Raw genomic sequence first — 17,530 nt, 5'->3', positions numbered from 1 at the left:
TTTCAATATATTTGTATATGAAAAAATTCCAGGAACACAGATCATTATACTATTAAAATAGCATTAAGAGAATGCCATATCAAATCCTTCCCTAACTCCCCAAATAAACATAGTGAAATATCAAGCTGAGTTTTTACTATTAATAGAAGCACAAATAATTTTAAATTAGAAAGTGAGTTAGACATTATCTAGTCCAATTTCCTAAATTTCAAAGATAAGGAAATTGAGGTCCAGAAAGGTTTAATGAATTCCCAAGTCACACAGCTAGCCAGTGGCAACCCAGGAGTGGAACCTAGGTCTTCAAGGTCTCCCTCTGGTACTATTTTTTCTTCCACTTTTTGAACCTACTGGTAATGATTTCACGCGTGCGTGCACACACACACACTAACCCACTCAAGGTTAATGTATAATAATGTTGCCCACATTTAAAGGAATGCAAAGTGATCAATGTAAAATTCAGTTATCTTGCAATGAGATCCTAAATTGTAACAAACCACCAAAAAGGAGAAAAATGCTAAAGGAATACAAAGTGATCAATGTAAAATTCAGTTATCTTGCAATGAGATCCTAAATTGTAACAAACCACCAAAAAGGAGAAAAATGAAGGTTGACAAATAGAGACTAAAGAAATGAACAGCAAACAAGGCAGAAATGATTTTTAGGAAGTCTGTCATTAAATTGATGGCACAGAGCGCTGCACACAGCACAGGCAGTGCACTTCCTTTGCCTCAAGGAAGATTCTGAGCAGCAAATTACTGAGGTGCCCAATTGAAATTTTTCCGCTCCAAAGACTGAGACTATTTCCATTAGTGAACCACAAAAGCTGTTGCTAGTTGGTCTGAAATAACCCAACAACTTCAAGGTTAAGCTTCTTTCATTTTTTACTACGGATATAGGCAAAACGTTACATGCAGCATAAATGGTGCAGGGTGGAGATGGAGGTAACTAAAGGGGACTTAGGCTGCAAAGGCAGAATAGTATGTGTTTAATGGAAAAGTTGTGGTCTTGAAATCAACACAATAAATTCCTATAATACACTTCTAACCTCTGCTAAATTTTGCCTGTCACTGGTGGAATATAAAATGTATCAGTGTGTTACCAGGGACCTCCCAAGTTTGCCCCCCTTCATAAAAACGTTCAAGTATTCTGGCTAAGATACAAAGTATGCAGTTAACAACTTGCCTTATGATGCAGACAGATTAAATATTCAAACTCTAAATTAGGAGTTTTAGAAAGTATTCAAATATGTAGTTAATCTGGGAGCAACATGCCTAGAGGTGCTGCAGGGCATATTATAGAGATGAAAAATAATCAATAACAACATTACTGCATAAAATTTTTATCTCTCAGGAGCCAAGAATTATGGACATGAATCATTTATTCCACACAAATGCAGGCAACTACGAGCATGAGCGCAGTAAACAAAGAAAGGAAATGAAAAATCCAAAGGAAACGAGGGTGGGGAAGAGGGAGGAGAAAATTTAACGGTTAAATATAATCCCCAAAGTTAGAACTGGTCAACTGCCACAAGAAACAACACTGTAAATCTTATAAAAATAACTGTATGAGATATTTTTTTTAAAAAAATCACTTGAGTACTGGGAATTACTCTTAATACTCAATTAATGCTAAACCTTTAAAAGGTGTCACCTAACCTTTTAAGGCTTAATGCTGTAGCAAGGCTTATCATATCAAAGTCTAGAAAATTACCGCCAAAAGCTATAAAGGGTACAAAGGAAGAATAATAAAGCATTGAGAACAAAGTCCAAAAATGAAAAAGCAGATAGGGAAGCAGAAAGATAAAATGGAAAATAAGTAGCAAGGAGTGAAGGAGTCCTGTCAGGAACTGCTCCAACGAGGGTCCAGTGTGAGATACCTGCTCTCTCCCACAGCAAAGTGGTACCTAATTAAAGGTATGAAGGCCAGACAAGGAACCAAAAATAAAAGCACACACTTTCATCCAATTTTTCAGATTGCACCCACTACCTGTAAATACCTAAATATTTCGAAAGATACACATACTAGAACCAACTATTTCATAAGGCACTGAGCATTTGAAAATTACAGGTAATGATTTCACACACACATTGGTGTACTACGGCCCACAGACACCACTCAATGACTCATGGACTATATTTTTCTTTCACACACCCCCAAAATAAGTATCCTTATTTATCAGAATGAACAACAACAACAACAAAATATGGCAACCAATGTTAGTTATAGGCACACCACTGGCAACAAAAAGTAAAAGCAAAAGGAGAAAAAAATTCCACAGAAAGCAATCACAGGAATTCAAAGACACAGCAGTCAGGTCATTCAACACAGGGAAAAAGAATACTCCACACTGTGGCAGGCTTTGAAAGCACTGCCATTCAGAAGAGGGAAAAATCTGATACTCAAAAGAAGACCCTTGACTCATCAAGAAAGGGCAAGCGTTTTCTGGTTCAATTTAGGAAGCCAGGGAAGTATGCTGGTATTTAGAAAAATTGGTGCCTCAAGAGATAATCCTGTTATTTGAGAAACTCAGTTCTTCTAAATAACTCATTCCTTGAGGATTCTAAATAGCCAAGTTTTAGTACAGAGCAAATGTGTCAATTTTATGAGAAAACCAAGTTATAACAAAACACTTTTGATACTCAACCCAAAATAAATAATTCTAGATGCTTAAAATATTCTAATTAAAAAGGTACTGCTCAAGTTTATTTTTTCCTATATTTTTAGATTTGAAATTTATACATATTTTACATTTTAACATCTCTTTTGGGAGCCTAACCTAACAACTCCCAGAAATAGAACCAAATACTAGAAAACATATAACGATTATTTAATATGACCTATCACTCTCCTGTGATTTCTTTAAACAATTCAATCCTCATTGTCTCATGAACAATGGGTAACATTATAGGAGCTGGTATCAGGATTATATTTTCCAGGTCTTTAAAATAAGTACCTACTTTATAACTATCACCAACAGTGCTAAAATTTCTTTTCAACTACTTAAAGTATTTTTTTTAATTTTAATTTTGCTTTTTTTTTTTTTTACTTCAGATATTTTTCTAGCTTCTTCCCTTATTTTTAAATTGTTTACATTTTTGCAAAAGCTTCAATAAAGAAATATATGAAGTAGGTAAAGCCCACTTGTCAATGGACTGCCAATACCACCACCTAGTGGCCCAAAACCTATAAAACTTTCAGAATTAAAACTGGTCCAATTTTACCAGCTGTTAAAGCCATAGGAGAAAACATTTTAAAATCTGAACCAATTTTCTGTTCTGTGGTTCAAGCACTACTGAAAAATTACATGGAAGTTATATAAGAAAGTTTATGAGAATATATGTAAATGCTTCCTTTCAAACTAGAATGGGATGATATTGTATAATGTGATTTATTTTCCTTTATTTATTCAAAAGTACAGTCTATATTTCAAAGTCATGATGTTCTTCAGCTGTTTTTTACCAGAAATCAACTCTGAAGGAGCTTTTTAAAGTGCAAGAACTCTCCTGGCATGCTACAATACGTCAAGGACTGCATAAATTTGGATACAAGGAAGGGTATGCTATTAAACAATCTCTGCAAATTAGCTGGATCTGAAGAAGTGGCATAAGAAGAATTCCAAAGCGCATGGAATAACTGAACTTTATCTTCTGGATCATTCCTTCCCTTTTGCCCCCCCACCCCCCTTCACAGGGGAAGGATCCCTTTGTAGGAGTGGCTATAGGGTTAAGCCTGGGACTGATCTGTTGGCAAAGCCACAAACAAGTCCCAGTTTAGAGGGCACAGCCCTCTTAGCATAATTAAGCTTGACCTTATGACGCCCCCTAGATCCTATGTGGGTAGCTAATGGGCTGTGGGAGGTGCAGCAAGTGCTGCCAAAACAAGTGAAACTCACAAGAACATTGTAACTATGGTGACCACTACCTTGTTTACCTCTGGCTATAAAACAAAGGCTCAGCTTGCCATCTGGATCTCTCTCTGTGGCCTCAGCCAGGCACAGGAGATCCACCGAGACCCAGCTATATTCTCTTGTCTGTCTTTTCTTCAATCCTTCACCGCCCTCCCTCAGGCTCGCCGAACCCTTGGCTGAGCTGGCCCGGCATATCCCTTTACCTCATCAACTTACCAACAACATTTCACTGTGGCTTTCCCCAGTGGGGGAAATGGCAGAAAGGCAAAACCAAACTAGACAATGTCTTTAAGTCATTAGATCAATCTACTTGATTAACATCAGTAACTCAAAATCTGCGCTAACTATATATATAAAATATGTCTATTATCGATATGGAGAAACAGGGGCCAGATTTACCCTCCTACCTGAAAAACCAAAAAGACAAAAGCAAAACAAAAAATCCTACAAGAAAACCACATGAAAGAATGGTTTTCGAGACACTGAATATCAGACATCAAAGGACAGTGATTTCTGAGAGAGAGAAACAAACACAGTGAACCCCACCAGCAGCCCAGCTTACTATCCTGAGGTTTTCCAGGCCATGGCAGAGAGAGGGGGTAATAAAGTGGAGCCCAGCAGAATCCCTGAGAGTCTCAGGAGACAAAAGTGGCTAAAATTCAAGACAGGGTACCAGAGAGGAGAGAGTTGTGCAGAGAACTCCAGAGATGTGTAGAGGGTCACCTGGAGTATCAGGTACAGGAATGATCAAGCAAATGCTCGTGAGGAAACCATCCAAGGCCAGAGAAAGAACCACCCAAAAAGATGAGAGGAACCAGTGTCAAGTGTTCATGTATGGCTGAAAACTGTGTCTGAACAAGCCAAATTGGAAAAGTTCGTAATCCACATGGCATTTGGCAGAGACCCAGAAAGGCTTTGCCTCCGTAGTGGGGAGTAATTAGTCCTAGACTGAGAACTTCTTCAGACCCACTTAAAACCAACATACAAAGGATCAAACAGTTTTCAAATAACTGCATACCAGAATAAAGCTTAAGAAGCTTAAAATTTATAATGTCTGACACCTAACCAAAGATTTGCAGGTATGCAAACAAGCAGGGAAACATAATCCATAATGAGGAGTTTAATAAATCAAAATTGACTCATAATTGACAGGTGTGTTAAAACCAGAAGAATAGGACATAAAAACAGTCCTTTTACTGCATTGTATATGTTCAAAACTATATTGTATATGTTCAAAAGTTAAGGAGAGAAATGGAAAATATATTTATTTAAAGGGTCTAAATCAAACATCTAGATATGAAACCTACAATGTGTAAGATAAAAATACTCTGGATAGAAATAACAAATTAGGTGTTGTAGAAGGAAAGATAAATTAACTTGAAGGCAAAGCAATACAAATCATCAAAAAGAAACACACAAAGAAAAAAATAATTTTAAAAAAGGAAAGAAAAGAACATCAGTGAACTCTGGATATATCATCGAAGGGGTCTAATATTTGGGCAGTTGAAGTCCCTAAAGGAGAAAAGAAACATAAAAATTTTGAAAATATAATGGTTGAAAATAAAAAAGAATTAATCCAAGAAACTCAACAAACACTAAACACGAGAAACAAAGAGAAAACTGTGCCAAGGCACATCATAATCAAATTGCTCAGAACCAGTGATAAAGAGAAAATTTTATATCAACCCCCCCAAAAAAGTACCATGTGAGTAAAGGGTATTTTCAGGATAATATTCCAGTATTACCATTATTCAATTTTGTTACAAGACAGACGACTGAGAAGCAAAACACCTTACCTTAAAGAAAGAATGAATAGCAGCTGTGGCCTCACTGCGAACCCTCAGTATAGAGCCCAGGGCATTAGTTCTACACCGAAGATGAGGAAATTGTCTTAGATACTCCAGCGGAGGTCTGTGTTTATATTTTAAAGGGAAATCCTGCCAATAAATGGGGGAAAATAATTAGAAGCTGAAAAGATAGTTTCCAGGGCATTTTCAAAATAGTAGTGCTTTAGAACAAAACTAAGATGCTTTCCTTCTTTATTTCTTAACTAGTGGCCCGGTGCACAAAATTTGTGCATGGGGGGGGGAATTCCCTCAGCCCAGCCTGCACCCTCTCCAATCAGGAACCCCTTGGGGGATGTCCGACTGCCGGTTTAGGCCCGATCCCACAGGGATGGGGCCTAAACCGGCAGTCGGACATCCCTCTCGCAATCTGGGACTGCTGGCTCCTAACTGCTCACCTGCCTGCCTGCCTGATCGCCCCTAACTGCTCTGCCTGCCTGCCTGCCTGATCGCTCCTAACCCCTCTGCCTGCCTGCCTGATCGCCCCTAACTGCCCTCCCTTGCCGACCTGATCTCGCCCCCAAGGGCCCTCCCCTGCCGGCCTGATCTCACCCCTAACTGCCTTAAAACCCCTCCTCAGCCCCCACCTTAGGTTCTGCCTTTGCAGTTCACCCAAATTACGTTCTGATTGGTGGGTTTCTATGCCAGTCAGCGTCAAAAGCTCCGCCTCCTAGGCAGCCATTGGCTCCTCACAGTTCACCCAGATTTGGTTCTGATTGGTCGGTTTCTATGCCAGTCAGCGTCTCTGGACCTGATTAGAGAGGCGGGGCTGATCAGCAGCCCCCGCGGAGGCTCAGAGAGAAAGAGAGGCATGGCTGCTGGTGAAGCCCAGAGAGAAAGAGAGAGGCAAGGGCTGATCAACAGCTGCCACAGAGGCTCAGAGAGAAAGAGAGGCATGGCTGCTGGTGAAGCCCGGAGGGCAGTTAGAGGTGACCAGGCCGGCAGAGGAGAGATGTTGGGGGTGACAGGGCCTGCAGGGAAGGGCAGTTGCGGGGGGACCCAGGCCTGCAGGGGAGGGCAGTTAGGGTGACCAGGCCTGCAGGAGAGGGCAGTTAGGGGCAATCATGCTGGCAGGGAAGCAGTTAGGCATCAATCAGGCTGGCAGGGGAGTGGTTAGGGGGTGATCAGGCTGGCAGGCAGAAGTGGTTATGGGCAATCAGGAAGGCAGGCAGGCGAGCAGTTGGGAGCCAGCAGTCCTGCATTGTGAGAGGGATGTCCCAGATTGGAGAGGGTGCAGGCTGGGCTGAGGGACACCCCCCAACCCCCCATGCACGAATTTCTTGCACCGGGCCTCTAGTATTGTAGATATAAAGATATTAAATACACACCACTGGTATTTAATTTTAAAATCACCCAAATGTCTTGAAAGTCCACAATCATTCATAATCAATTGACACAGTTTAAGCACTGTTTACCAACACGTGCTGCTATCTAAGTATATGAGGAAGGGTCAATAGCTTTCTGTCATCTGGCAGAGTATATTTACAAAGCTTCTAAAGAAAATTATGATTTACCTAGAAGTATTTCCACCCCTACCCATACTCATAAGGTTAAGATAGAAACAAATGTTCAGACCAAAACCACAGTTTCAACAAAGAAGTTGCGTAAGAGAGCTACACTGGTAGCCTGTTAGACTTGTTTATTCCTTTTTGGCCTTGTGCACATATTAATTTACATTGTATGGAAATAAGCACCAGACTTACTACATTAACTACATTTATGACCACATTAACAGAAATCTGGGGGCTTCTAGGGGTTCAGAATTCCTTAATATATGAACACTTAAAAATGACCCAAAAATGAAAGGAAGGAGAAGGTGAAGGCATCAACACCTACAGAACTCAAGGGAGAACAATTTAAGAATAGTAAAACACATGGTAAAATTTTAATAGCCATATGTCCCCCTAAAAAAGAAAAAACAAAAATCGTTATCATCTCCATTCCTCTCTGAGTTCCAAATTATTTTCAGTTTCTTTGTTTAGCCCAAGCATTACAATACTCTGGCACTGTCCAGTAGAATTTTCTATGATAAATAGTAATGTTCTGTATCTGTGCTACCCAGTATGGTAGCCACTAGTTGCATGTGATTACTGAGCACTTGAAATGTGACTAATGACCCTGAGAAATGAAATTTTTAATTTAATTTTAATTTATTTAATATTAAATAGCCACAGGTAGCTAATGGCTACTATATTAGATATAACAATTCTAGATAATGCAAGTACCTTTCTTAAGAATGTGGTCTGCCCTGGTCATTAGGCATGCTTGTAAAAGTGGCAAGTTTCAACTGTGACAAGCACCACAGAGATGCATAGACTAATATTTAGCTCTCACTCATCAGACTCAGCCATCTACATATATACTTTTTGCTACTCTCTCTACAGTCCTTAGGCTCTATTGCCTGTTTCAATTACTTGGAAAGTCACATACAAAACACAGTCTAAGTACCATCTTCCCAAAAATCACACCTAAAACAAATTGCTAATGTTTTTAATTAAGCCTAAACAGCCTCCATAAAAGGGTCAGAAAACATACCTTGGGATCACAATTTCCAACAACTTCAATTTTTTCTGCCTTCAGTTCCACATTTTGCCTTTTGGATGGACTTTTTACCAGCTGCCCTTGAACTTCCACAGAACACCCAAAATCTAGATCTCTATAATAACAAAACACAGCATAAACAAGATATCATTATACCCAACCCTTATTATGATATAAACCTTGTTATCAAAACATTAAAATATTTAATGACATATAAGGGTAAATATTTCATTTTACCCTTAATCAGATTAAAAGCTGCAGGTAGTTAAGAGAGACTGAAGTAAAGGATAGGTGGGGGATATTGTCGCATGAAGATGTTAAAGGAGGAAAGGCCCGAGCTTGAAGGATCTTGATTCTGAGTATTTGAACTTGAGCCTCAAAGCTATGTGAAGCAGATTTGTTTAGAAAGATCACACAGGGTGCAATGTGAACACTAGATTAGGGGAATGGGAGCAGATGAGATGGAAAAAAAGAATCAAAGGACTCACTTTAAAAATAAACTCACCTACTATCTAAGTTTGAATCAGCTACAACCTGAAGGCTTTCCAAAGATGACCCATCATTTACATGCAGGAACAAGACTTCCTTCTGGGATCGGACTGAACGAACCCATCCCTAATGAAGAGAAATATTTCTAAATGTGAGTTTAAAACATGTAAACATTTTACATTTTCATTACACATACCCATAGAAAACTAAATGAAAACGGGAAAATGTCTCATAATCCTACCTTAACAAATCAGTTGCTTTTAGTTCACTCCTATCTATCTATCTATCTATCTATCTATCTATCTATATAAAAGCCTAAGCGACCGGTAAGACCAGTCGACTGAACGACTGGTCACTATGACGATGCACTGACCGCCAGGGGGCAGACACTGCCCTCTGGTGGTCAGTGTGCTCCCACAGCCAACCTCCCACGGCCAGCCAGCCTCCCGCGATCCCTCCCCCCCCCCCCGCCTCGCCTCCCCCCCTTCCCCCTTCCCCCGCCCCCCGGCTGGCTGGCCCTGATCGGCCCCGATTGGCTCAATCAGTGGCCAGGGGAGCCCACCAATGCACGAATTTGTGCACCGGGCCTCTAGTGCATATACAAAATTGATATGGTTCTTATCACAGTAAGATATAGTTTTGGCATGCCACCTTTTGTTTCATTTTGTTAATAAAGCTCATCATTCTGAATACATGCCAGACATTCCATTAGGTTGATGAGCCTAATTCACATAACCAATCCCCCCAATATTTGCTATTTCACATATTTTCTCCTGTTCCTATGCCCCCTTAATTGGGTTATGAATAATAGGGCACCTATTTTGGTCTCTTTCTCCTTTTATATCAAATTTCAAGAAGGGAGATTATGTAGTTATAAACTAGAAGCATCTTTATGAGATTTTTTTTTCCCCTTTACAAAATACCATACACAAAGGGTTCTCAAGAAACTTCTCCATATGAACACATTAAGTAGTACACAAATTTTCAAAGACATTCTGAATTTAAATGACAGGTAGGTTTGAGTAAAAATGAGATGTCTTCAGGTAGGCCAATTGAAAACAGCTCTCTCACTGATCACATTTAGCTTAAATTGAACTAGCAGAAAAGTTAAGGGAGAATATTCCTCCAGTAGACATTGAGTAATTGTGAAACAATTGATGGTGTTTTATTAACTATCAAACAAGTCTGGGAAAAGCAAGATGATCCTATTTAGAAAAACTGTGCAATCATGTACCACTTAAAGACAGAGATATATTCTGAGAACTGCATTGTTAGGCAACTTTTTCATTGTGGGAACATCATAGACTGCACTTAAATCTAGACGATATAGCTGCTAAACACCTACACATTACTGCACAAAACAACAGGAGATTAAATCAAGTACAAGAGAAAATGATGCAATCAAGAGATTTGGTAGATGCAAGATGTATGAGGCTGCTGCAGGTGTAACATGACATACTATTCTACAGCAAACTTTTTATAAGTAGAAAAAGTATACTCTAAAATAACAATACAAGTATAGCATAGCAAATACACAAACCAGTAACATATTTGTTTATCATCATTAGAAGTATTATGCACATAACTATATGTGTTATACTTTTATACAACTGGCAGCACAGTAGGTTTGTTTACACCAGCATCACCACAGACACAGGAGCAATGGGTTACCTTATGACTGTTATCAGGTTACCAAGTCACTAGGTGATAGGAATTTTTCAACTCCATTATAATCTTATTAGAGGCTCAGTGCAGATTCATGCACTGGTGGAGTCCCTCAGCCTGGCCTACAGGGATGAGGTCGAAACCGGCTCTCCAACACCCCCCAAGGGGTCCCGGATTGTGAGGGCGCAGGCCAGGCAGAGGGACCCCACCAGCGCACGATCGGGGCCAGGGAGGGACCACAGGAGGACTCCAGGGCGTGTCCAGCCCATCTTGCTCAGTCCTGATCAGCCGGACCCCAGCAGCAAGCTAACCTACCCCCTGGTGGTCAGTGCGCATCATAGCGACTGGTTGAACTAGAGGCTTGGTGCACGGATTCATGCACTGGTGGGATCCCTTGGCGTGGCCTGTGGGGATCGGGCAGAAACCAGCAGTCAAATGCCACCTGCCCCTCCTGCTCATCCCACCCCTGCTGCACCTGCCGCCGCCACCGCTTGGTAGGCTCACTGCCGCTCTGCTGCGGTCTCCGAGCATCTGTCCTAGGGCAGTATCAGTGTGCCTATGACCAAGAAGCAGCTGCGGGTTCGTGCCCAGTCAGTCCTGATCCTGGTTCTGGTCTGGATGGAGGAGGGGTGTGCAGGGGGCATGTCCACAGGAGAGGCTCGTGCAGCCACAACTGAGCTTGCCAGCTGTGAGCCCTGCACCTGGTGCTTGTCAGTCAGCTGAGCAGCACTCCCGCTGTGGGAGAGCACTGACCACCAGGGGGCAGCTCCTGCATTTCCCCTGGTGGTCGGTGCGCATCAGTGACCAGGCCACTGGTCAACAGGTCGCTTAGGCTTTTATATATATAGATGGGACCATGTCTTTTATGTGATCTGTCATTGATGGAAACATTGTTATGTGGGGAATGACTGTACTGACCCTTACTTTCTCTGTGTCCCCACCATACCCTATAGACAAGGAGCCTTCCTTGACGCCCTCACACAGTTAAGGACTTCCCTTGCTGTTTTCTCTAAGTTCATTATTTATGCCACTAATACCTATCATATTGTTGTAATTACTTGTTTTAGCCATCATATCAGGACTGTCCAACAAAAATATGTGAGCCACATAAGTAATTTTACATTTTTTTAGTGGTCACATTAAAAGTAAAAAGAAACAGCCCAGCCAGTGTGGCTCCGTGGTTGAGTGTCCACCTATGAACAGGAGGTCACTTTCAATTCCGGGACAGGGCACATGCCCAGGTTTCAGGTTTGATCCCCAGTGGGGGTCATAGAGGAGGCAACCGACTGATGAGTCTCATCATTGATGTTTCTATCTCTCTCTTCCTCCCCCTTCCTCTCTGAAATCAACAAAAATGTATTTAAAACAAAACAAAGTAAAAAGAAAGGTGAAATTAATTTGTTTAACACCCACCCCCCTTTCTTTACTGCCTCCTCTGCAAACTCAGTTATTCTACTGACTTAACCTTTTAGAAACAAAAGTTAGGAAGGAAGCCTTGTATCTGCTTTCTGATTTGCTCTTTAGCTCCCTTAAAGAAAAAATACATACCCATCCACCTACTTAAATGGGGGAGGGAGGGAGATGGAGGAAAAGAATAGATCTACCACAGGTATGTATTGCCAGATGTTTTCTAACCAAACATATACAGTATTCTTCTTCTTTTTCTTGCTTCATCCTCAACCCAGACAAATTAGGCTAGATTGCCCCCTCCCCATTATTTCAGTCATTGTAACTATGAACCAGGCTCAGGAAGAGGGAGCACAGCTTAGAGTTTAAGAGTCTGAGCTCATCAGGCAACCCGTGTTCAAACCTCAGGTTTGTGCCTGAAATTAATTGTAATACTTTATTTAACCCATTATGCCCACAATATTAACAATATGTAATCAATACAGAAATACTTTGCATTTTTTTGTTCTTCAAAATTGGTGCGTATTTTATTTACAGCACCTCTCAATTCAGACTACTAAGTGCTCAGTAGTAGTACAAGTTGTCAGGCTGCTACTATACTAGATTGCACAGCACTAAAATGAAAGCCTCTAACCTAGGCACTAAGTTCTTTTCATCTTCGAGACCGTTTTAGACGAGCACATAAAAGGTATCATTAATGTACGTCAAATAGGTGAATTCAAGAAAAGATTCTGATTTGGATCCTGGAAAGAATATGAAACCCAAAGAAATGCAGAGGGGGTAGATTAGTCATATTGCTAAAAAATCAAGCCTATGCGAGGACAAGAAAAGTAATTGTATCACTGTATTTCAGCAACCAAATACGCAAACCACCTTGCTTGGCCTGCTCCTATAAGAGGAAATCTAGGTGGAGCTGCTGCAAATATTATTAGCAAGAGAAGTAATAGCTAACATTTATTGACTAGACCCCTGTTCTTATACCTAGTATCTCACTCAAGGGCTATTACTACCTTCATTTTTATAAGAGGAAACTGAGGTTTAGGCCACATAAGTGATATGCCCATAATTAGATTTAAACCTAGGCAGCTTGACTCCAGAGCTCTTTCAAGCTGCTACACTCCACTCTTTTTCCTAATTGATTAAACGTTATATGCAAAGCCTCCTTTCAGATACTGGGATGGCTACCCGTAGAATTAAAGGTATGGTAGTTGGACAAATATTTACGGTCAGCCATGCGGGAAGACCAAGACAGGTAGGTAAGACGTGCTTTCTCGTCTCAAGGAGCTAGCTCAACTCAACCACCCTACAACTGTGGATGTTCATTGTAAGGGCAAAAGGAAAAGGGGCTCCTTCGTTTTATTTCGCTGTATGATTAACAAGTTTACAGGCAATGCCCTGGTACCGTGAGAGCCAAGTTCCCGCGCTTTATAGGCATCGCCACAGTTTTGGGGGAAAGGAATGGTAGCCAATGAAAGGAGAAAAGTGTGAACGCACACGACTGCCCGCCTACATTTTCTAACTTCCCCTGCTGGTCGTTCTGACCCGACAGTACAAGGCAAGCCTAGATGTGGATGTGCCATATAATTCACTAAAAAGAAAAAAAAACCACACACCCTTATCCCCTTCCCATACACCAACCTGAACCTTAACGCGCTCCCCACTCGCGTTCTGGACCCTGAGAGCGTCCCGCACGCTCAGTTTGGCCGAAGGCTTGGGTCTCGGGCAGGGAGCAGAGGAACAGGAGCGCAGGGCTCGCAGCAGACACCGGGCCCCGAGCATCGCGGGTGGCCAGGCCCTCCCTCCTCGGCACCAGCCCGGATCCTAGCGGGTTCAGACCCTGCCTGCGGGGACCCTCCCGGCTCAGCCGCTCCCCAGTTCCGGGCCGCAGCCCGGCCCTCAGGGGCTCCGAAGCTCCCCGGTGGCTCCCTTCCCCTTCAGGGGCTGCAGCTCTGTCCCCAAAGAACCTGTCCACTTTCCCTCTCCCCGAGGGGGCGGGGCGGAGACCACACGGCGGCGTGAGCCCCAGGGAAACCACGTGCCGCCGGCGGCCGGGACGCCCCACGGTCCCGCGGGGTTCCCAAACCTACGAGCAACCGCGGCCACACGTCACTACGTCAGCGCCGCGTCATCACGCTACGAGGAGGCTGGGAGAGAGTGTGCGTACGCGTGACTCCACTTTAAAGAGGAGGCGGAGCGAAGGGAGGGGCGGGACCAGGAGATGAGATGGGGCGGGGCTAAGGCCTTAAAGTCACAGGGGTTACTGGCCGAAGGAGCAACAGAGCCCAAGGGGCGGGGTCTGAGAGTCCTAATTTCTAAAGTTGGCTGGTGATGGTGAGGAACAGTGAGAGTCCAGGGGTGACTGATGGAGGGGGAAAGCGTTCAGGAGACTTAGTTGGTGAGAGCATTAGCCTGCGGTTATCAGTCGTTCCTAAATTCTGAGCACAGGTATAGACAAGACATAACCCCTGCTCAATCCCAGTTGTGTGGGATGGGACATCTAAACCGACAGGTGCCTAACGGGGGGGGGGGGGGGGGGGATCAGTTCCCTGGCAGAGCCTAAGTGTGGGATGCCAGGCGTGGCTGAAGGAGGTAGCCCTCTCACACGTAAGAGCAACTGAAGAGACCTGGAATATCACGGGAGTGAGAAGGCACACAGTGTGAAGATGCTGGAGAGAGACAGCTGGGATGTTAGGCATTGCCTGCCAGACTCTTAAAGTCTCTCTTTTCCCCCAACAGTTATCTGCATTTGTTTGACCTGGAAACATTGACCCTTTTATATATTAGGCTACCTTTAAAATGTATCCCAAAATATGTTTTTTCCCCTATAACTCAGTGAAAAGGTTTCTAATTAAAAGAAGTAAAGGCTAGTTACTTAAATTTGCCACTACTATTTGGCCCATTTTACAGATATGGGAGCTTAGGCACAGAAAAGTTAAATGACTTGCTCAAAGGTATACATCCTGTAAGTGTGAGATTTAAACTCCCAAATCCTGGCTTCATGCACTAAACTAGCATGCTATACAGTGTCTCAAAGTGGGAAATAAAATCACAGTCCCTTCTATCAAGGAGCTCATGGTCTAGAGATGGAGACTGGCAAGATACAATTGCAACATAAAAATTAGTACACATAGAGGAAAAAAAGATGGCGACCGGCAGGAAGGTAGGGAGAGAGAGTGTGTGAGTGAGGAACCCATAGAGAAGAGTGTAGACGTGTGTGGTGTGTGTGTGTATAAGCTAGGGTCAGTTAGATTCTGCACGTCTTCCAAGGGGCTGCCTAACTGGGCAGTCCTAGACAGCAAAGCCCCGCGCACAAAGCGGACACATCTCCGCGGCTGTTGCGGACGCGGAGACCACGCCATCTTGAGAAACAGAGCTGCCTGAGACTCGGATCCTGGCTTCTGACACAAACCAGGACCCTGCAGCCACTGGGGACAGAGAACTGCTATCACAGCTTCAGACCAACAAACAACAAGAATCCAGACGTCCCGGCAGAATTCCGTGAGTCAAAGAGCCTATCCCCCTCCCCGCAGGCGTGCAGACAGCGCCATTTTAACTGATAGATCCGCCTCTCGCCCAAGCCGCAGAGCTTTGCGCAGGGACTCGCTCCCTCTCAGGGAATTTGGCGCGCGAGCGCACAGGAGAGAATCAGCTTCCTGTTGGGGAAATCTGTCAGTGCGCACAGAGGGCACCCCTTCGGAGAATTTGGGGGAATTTGGCTTGCGGGTCACAGCTCTCCCTTCAGGGAATCTTAGTGCTTGCACAGAGGGGCTTTCCCTTTGGGGAATTTGGCGCGCAGGACAGACTCCGCCCCCCTTCCGGGACTCCGGTAGAGTGCACAGAGCCAGCTCACCTTCAGGAAATCAAGAGTGTGCGCCCTAGCCGGTTTGGCTCAGTAGAGAGAGCACACACAGGTCGCAGCTCCACTTCAGGGAATTTGGCACGCCGGATACAGCTGCCTGGGATCCCTGACTCACAGCGCATTCACACTAAAGAGCCAGCGACCCCAATTGTTGGTGCATGCACACATAGGGACCCTGAGTCTCAACGAGAAACCGCACAAGGCAACAGAGACTCTGACACTCTAGTCTTGGTGCAGACACAGGGAAACTCTGACTCCTGGCACTTGCTAAGGATCTCATTTTCGGCACATACCAACAGTGTGGTGCAGACAGGGCCCCTGAATCTAAGTGTGCACACGAGACCACACGGAACACTGGGGACACTGACCCTGGGCAAGTCTGGTTCCCACCAACCAAAGGCAGCCACACGTCCTAGTGTCAGAGCACTTCAGTGAAACTCGGGTGGAGTGAAGTCCCCACAGCACACAGCCCAGGTCCACGCAAACGGAAGCTTGAGCTTTCTGGTGATAGCCAGAATGGGGAAACGAAATAACTCACAGAGGAAAGAAAATGTGGAGTCGCCAAGAAAGGAAATCAGTGAAGCTGAAGCTTGCAACATGACCGAAAAGGAGTTTAGAGTAATGGTCGTGGAATTTATACATCGGATGGATGAGAAAATCAACAACTTATGCAAGAATCAGGAAGAAATGAAAAGTGATATAGCTACAATCAAAAACACCATGGAAAGTTTCAACAGTAGACTACAAGAAGCAGAGGACCGAATTAGTGAGTTAGAAGATCAGGTACAGAAACAAGCTCAATCTCAACAGCAATTGGAGAAAAAAATTAAAAAGCAGGAGGAAAGCCTAAGGGAGCTTCGGGACAACATGAAACGAAGTAACATGCGTATAATAGGGCTGCCAGAAGGACAAGAAGAGCAGCAGGGATTAGAAAATCTATTTGAAGAAATAATGACAGAAAACTTCCCGGATATGGGAAAGATAAAAGTTACGCAAGTACAGAGAGTCCCAAGCAGGATCAACCCCAAAAGACACACACCAAGACATGTCATAATTTCAATGGCAAATATAAATGATAAAGAGAGAATCTTAAAGGCGGCAAGAGAGAGACAGAGAGTTACCTACAAAGGAACACCCATCAGATTGTCAAATGATTACTCAACAGAAACACAACAAGCTAGAAGTGAATGGACGGAGGTATACAAAGTGTTGCAAAGCAAAGGACTGAATCCAAGAATACTATATCCAGCAAGACTATCAATCAAAATTGAAGGGGAAATCAGGAGCTTTGCAGATAAAAAAAGGCTTAAGGAGTTTATTACCACCAAACCAGCAATGCAAGAATTGCTAAAGGGAATACTGTAAAAAGAAGAAATAAACAGGTAAGAAGGAATATAGACACAAAAATAGATATGACCACAAACAAATACCTTTCAGTAATATCTTTAAATGTAAATGGACTAAATGCTCCAATCAAAAGATATCGAGTAGCTGAATGGATAAAAAAACACGACCCATATATATGCTGTCTACAAGAGACCCACCTCAGAACAAGAGACTCACACAGATTGAAAGTGAAGGGATGGAAAAATATCTTTCAGGCAAATGGAAATGAAAAAAAAGCTGGGGTAGCAATACTTATATCTGACAAAATAGATCTCAAAGTAAATGCCATAACAAGAGATAAAGAAGGCCACTTCATAATACTAAAGGGAGAAATCCAACAAGAAGAAATAATTCTGGTAAACATATATGCTCCCAATATAGGAGCACCCAAATACATAAAAAAACTCCTGGAAGATTTCAAGGGAGAGATTA

At 43.0% G+C, this 17,530-nt stretch overlaps 1 protein-coding gene across 2 annotated transcripts in view; it reads right to left on the bottom strand.

Moving 5' to 3' along the window:
* NARS2 (asparaginyl-tRNA synthetase 2, mitochondrial) overlaps positions 1–13,934 on the bottom strand; it is a 123,257-nt gene extending 109,323 nt beyond the window's left edge. The window contains exons 1-4 of one of the 2 annotated variants that reach the window (XM_008150019.3): positions 13,492–13,934; positions 8,798–8,907; positions 8,287–8,407; positions 5,704–5,844 (exon numbers count right to left, since the gene is read on the bottom strand). In XM_008150019.3, the coding sequence (XP_008148241.2) occupies positions 5,704–5,844; positions 8,287–8,407; positions 8,798–8,907; positions 13,492–13,632 (513 nt within the window). In that variant the 5' untranslated portion in view covers positions 13,633–13,934. Of the gene's footprint in view, positions 1–5,703; positions 5,845–8,286; positions 8,408–8,797; positions 8,908–13,491 lie in introns of those variants that run through there. The other variant, XM_028158344.2, reaches the window with a different exon arrangement.
* Positions 13,935–17,530: the final 3,596 nt, after the last annotated feature.

Source organism: Eptesicus fuscus, chromosome 13, assembly GCF_027574615.1.
Source record: "Eptesicus fuscus isolate TK198812 chromosome 13, DD_ASM_mEF_20220401, whole genome shotgun sequence".
Classification (NCBI taxonomy): Eukaryota; Metazoa; Chordata; class Mammalia; order Chiroptera; family Vespertilionidae; genus Eptesicus; species Eptesicus fuscus.
The sequence above is the reverse complement of the archived record's forward strand: the minus strand, read 5'-3'. Positions and strand labels throughout refer to the sequence as shown.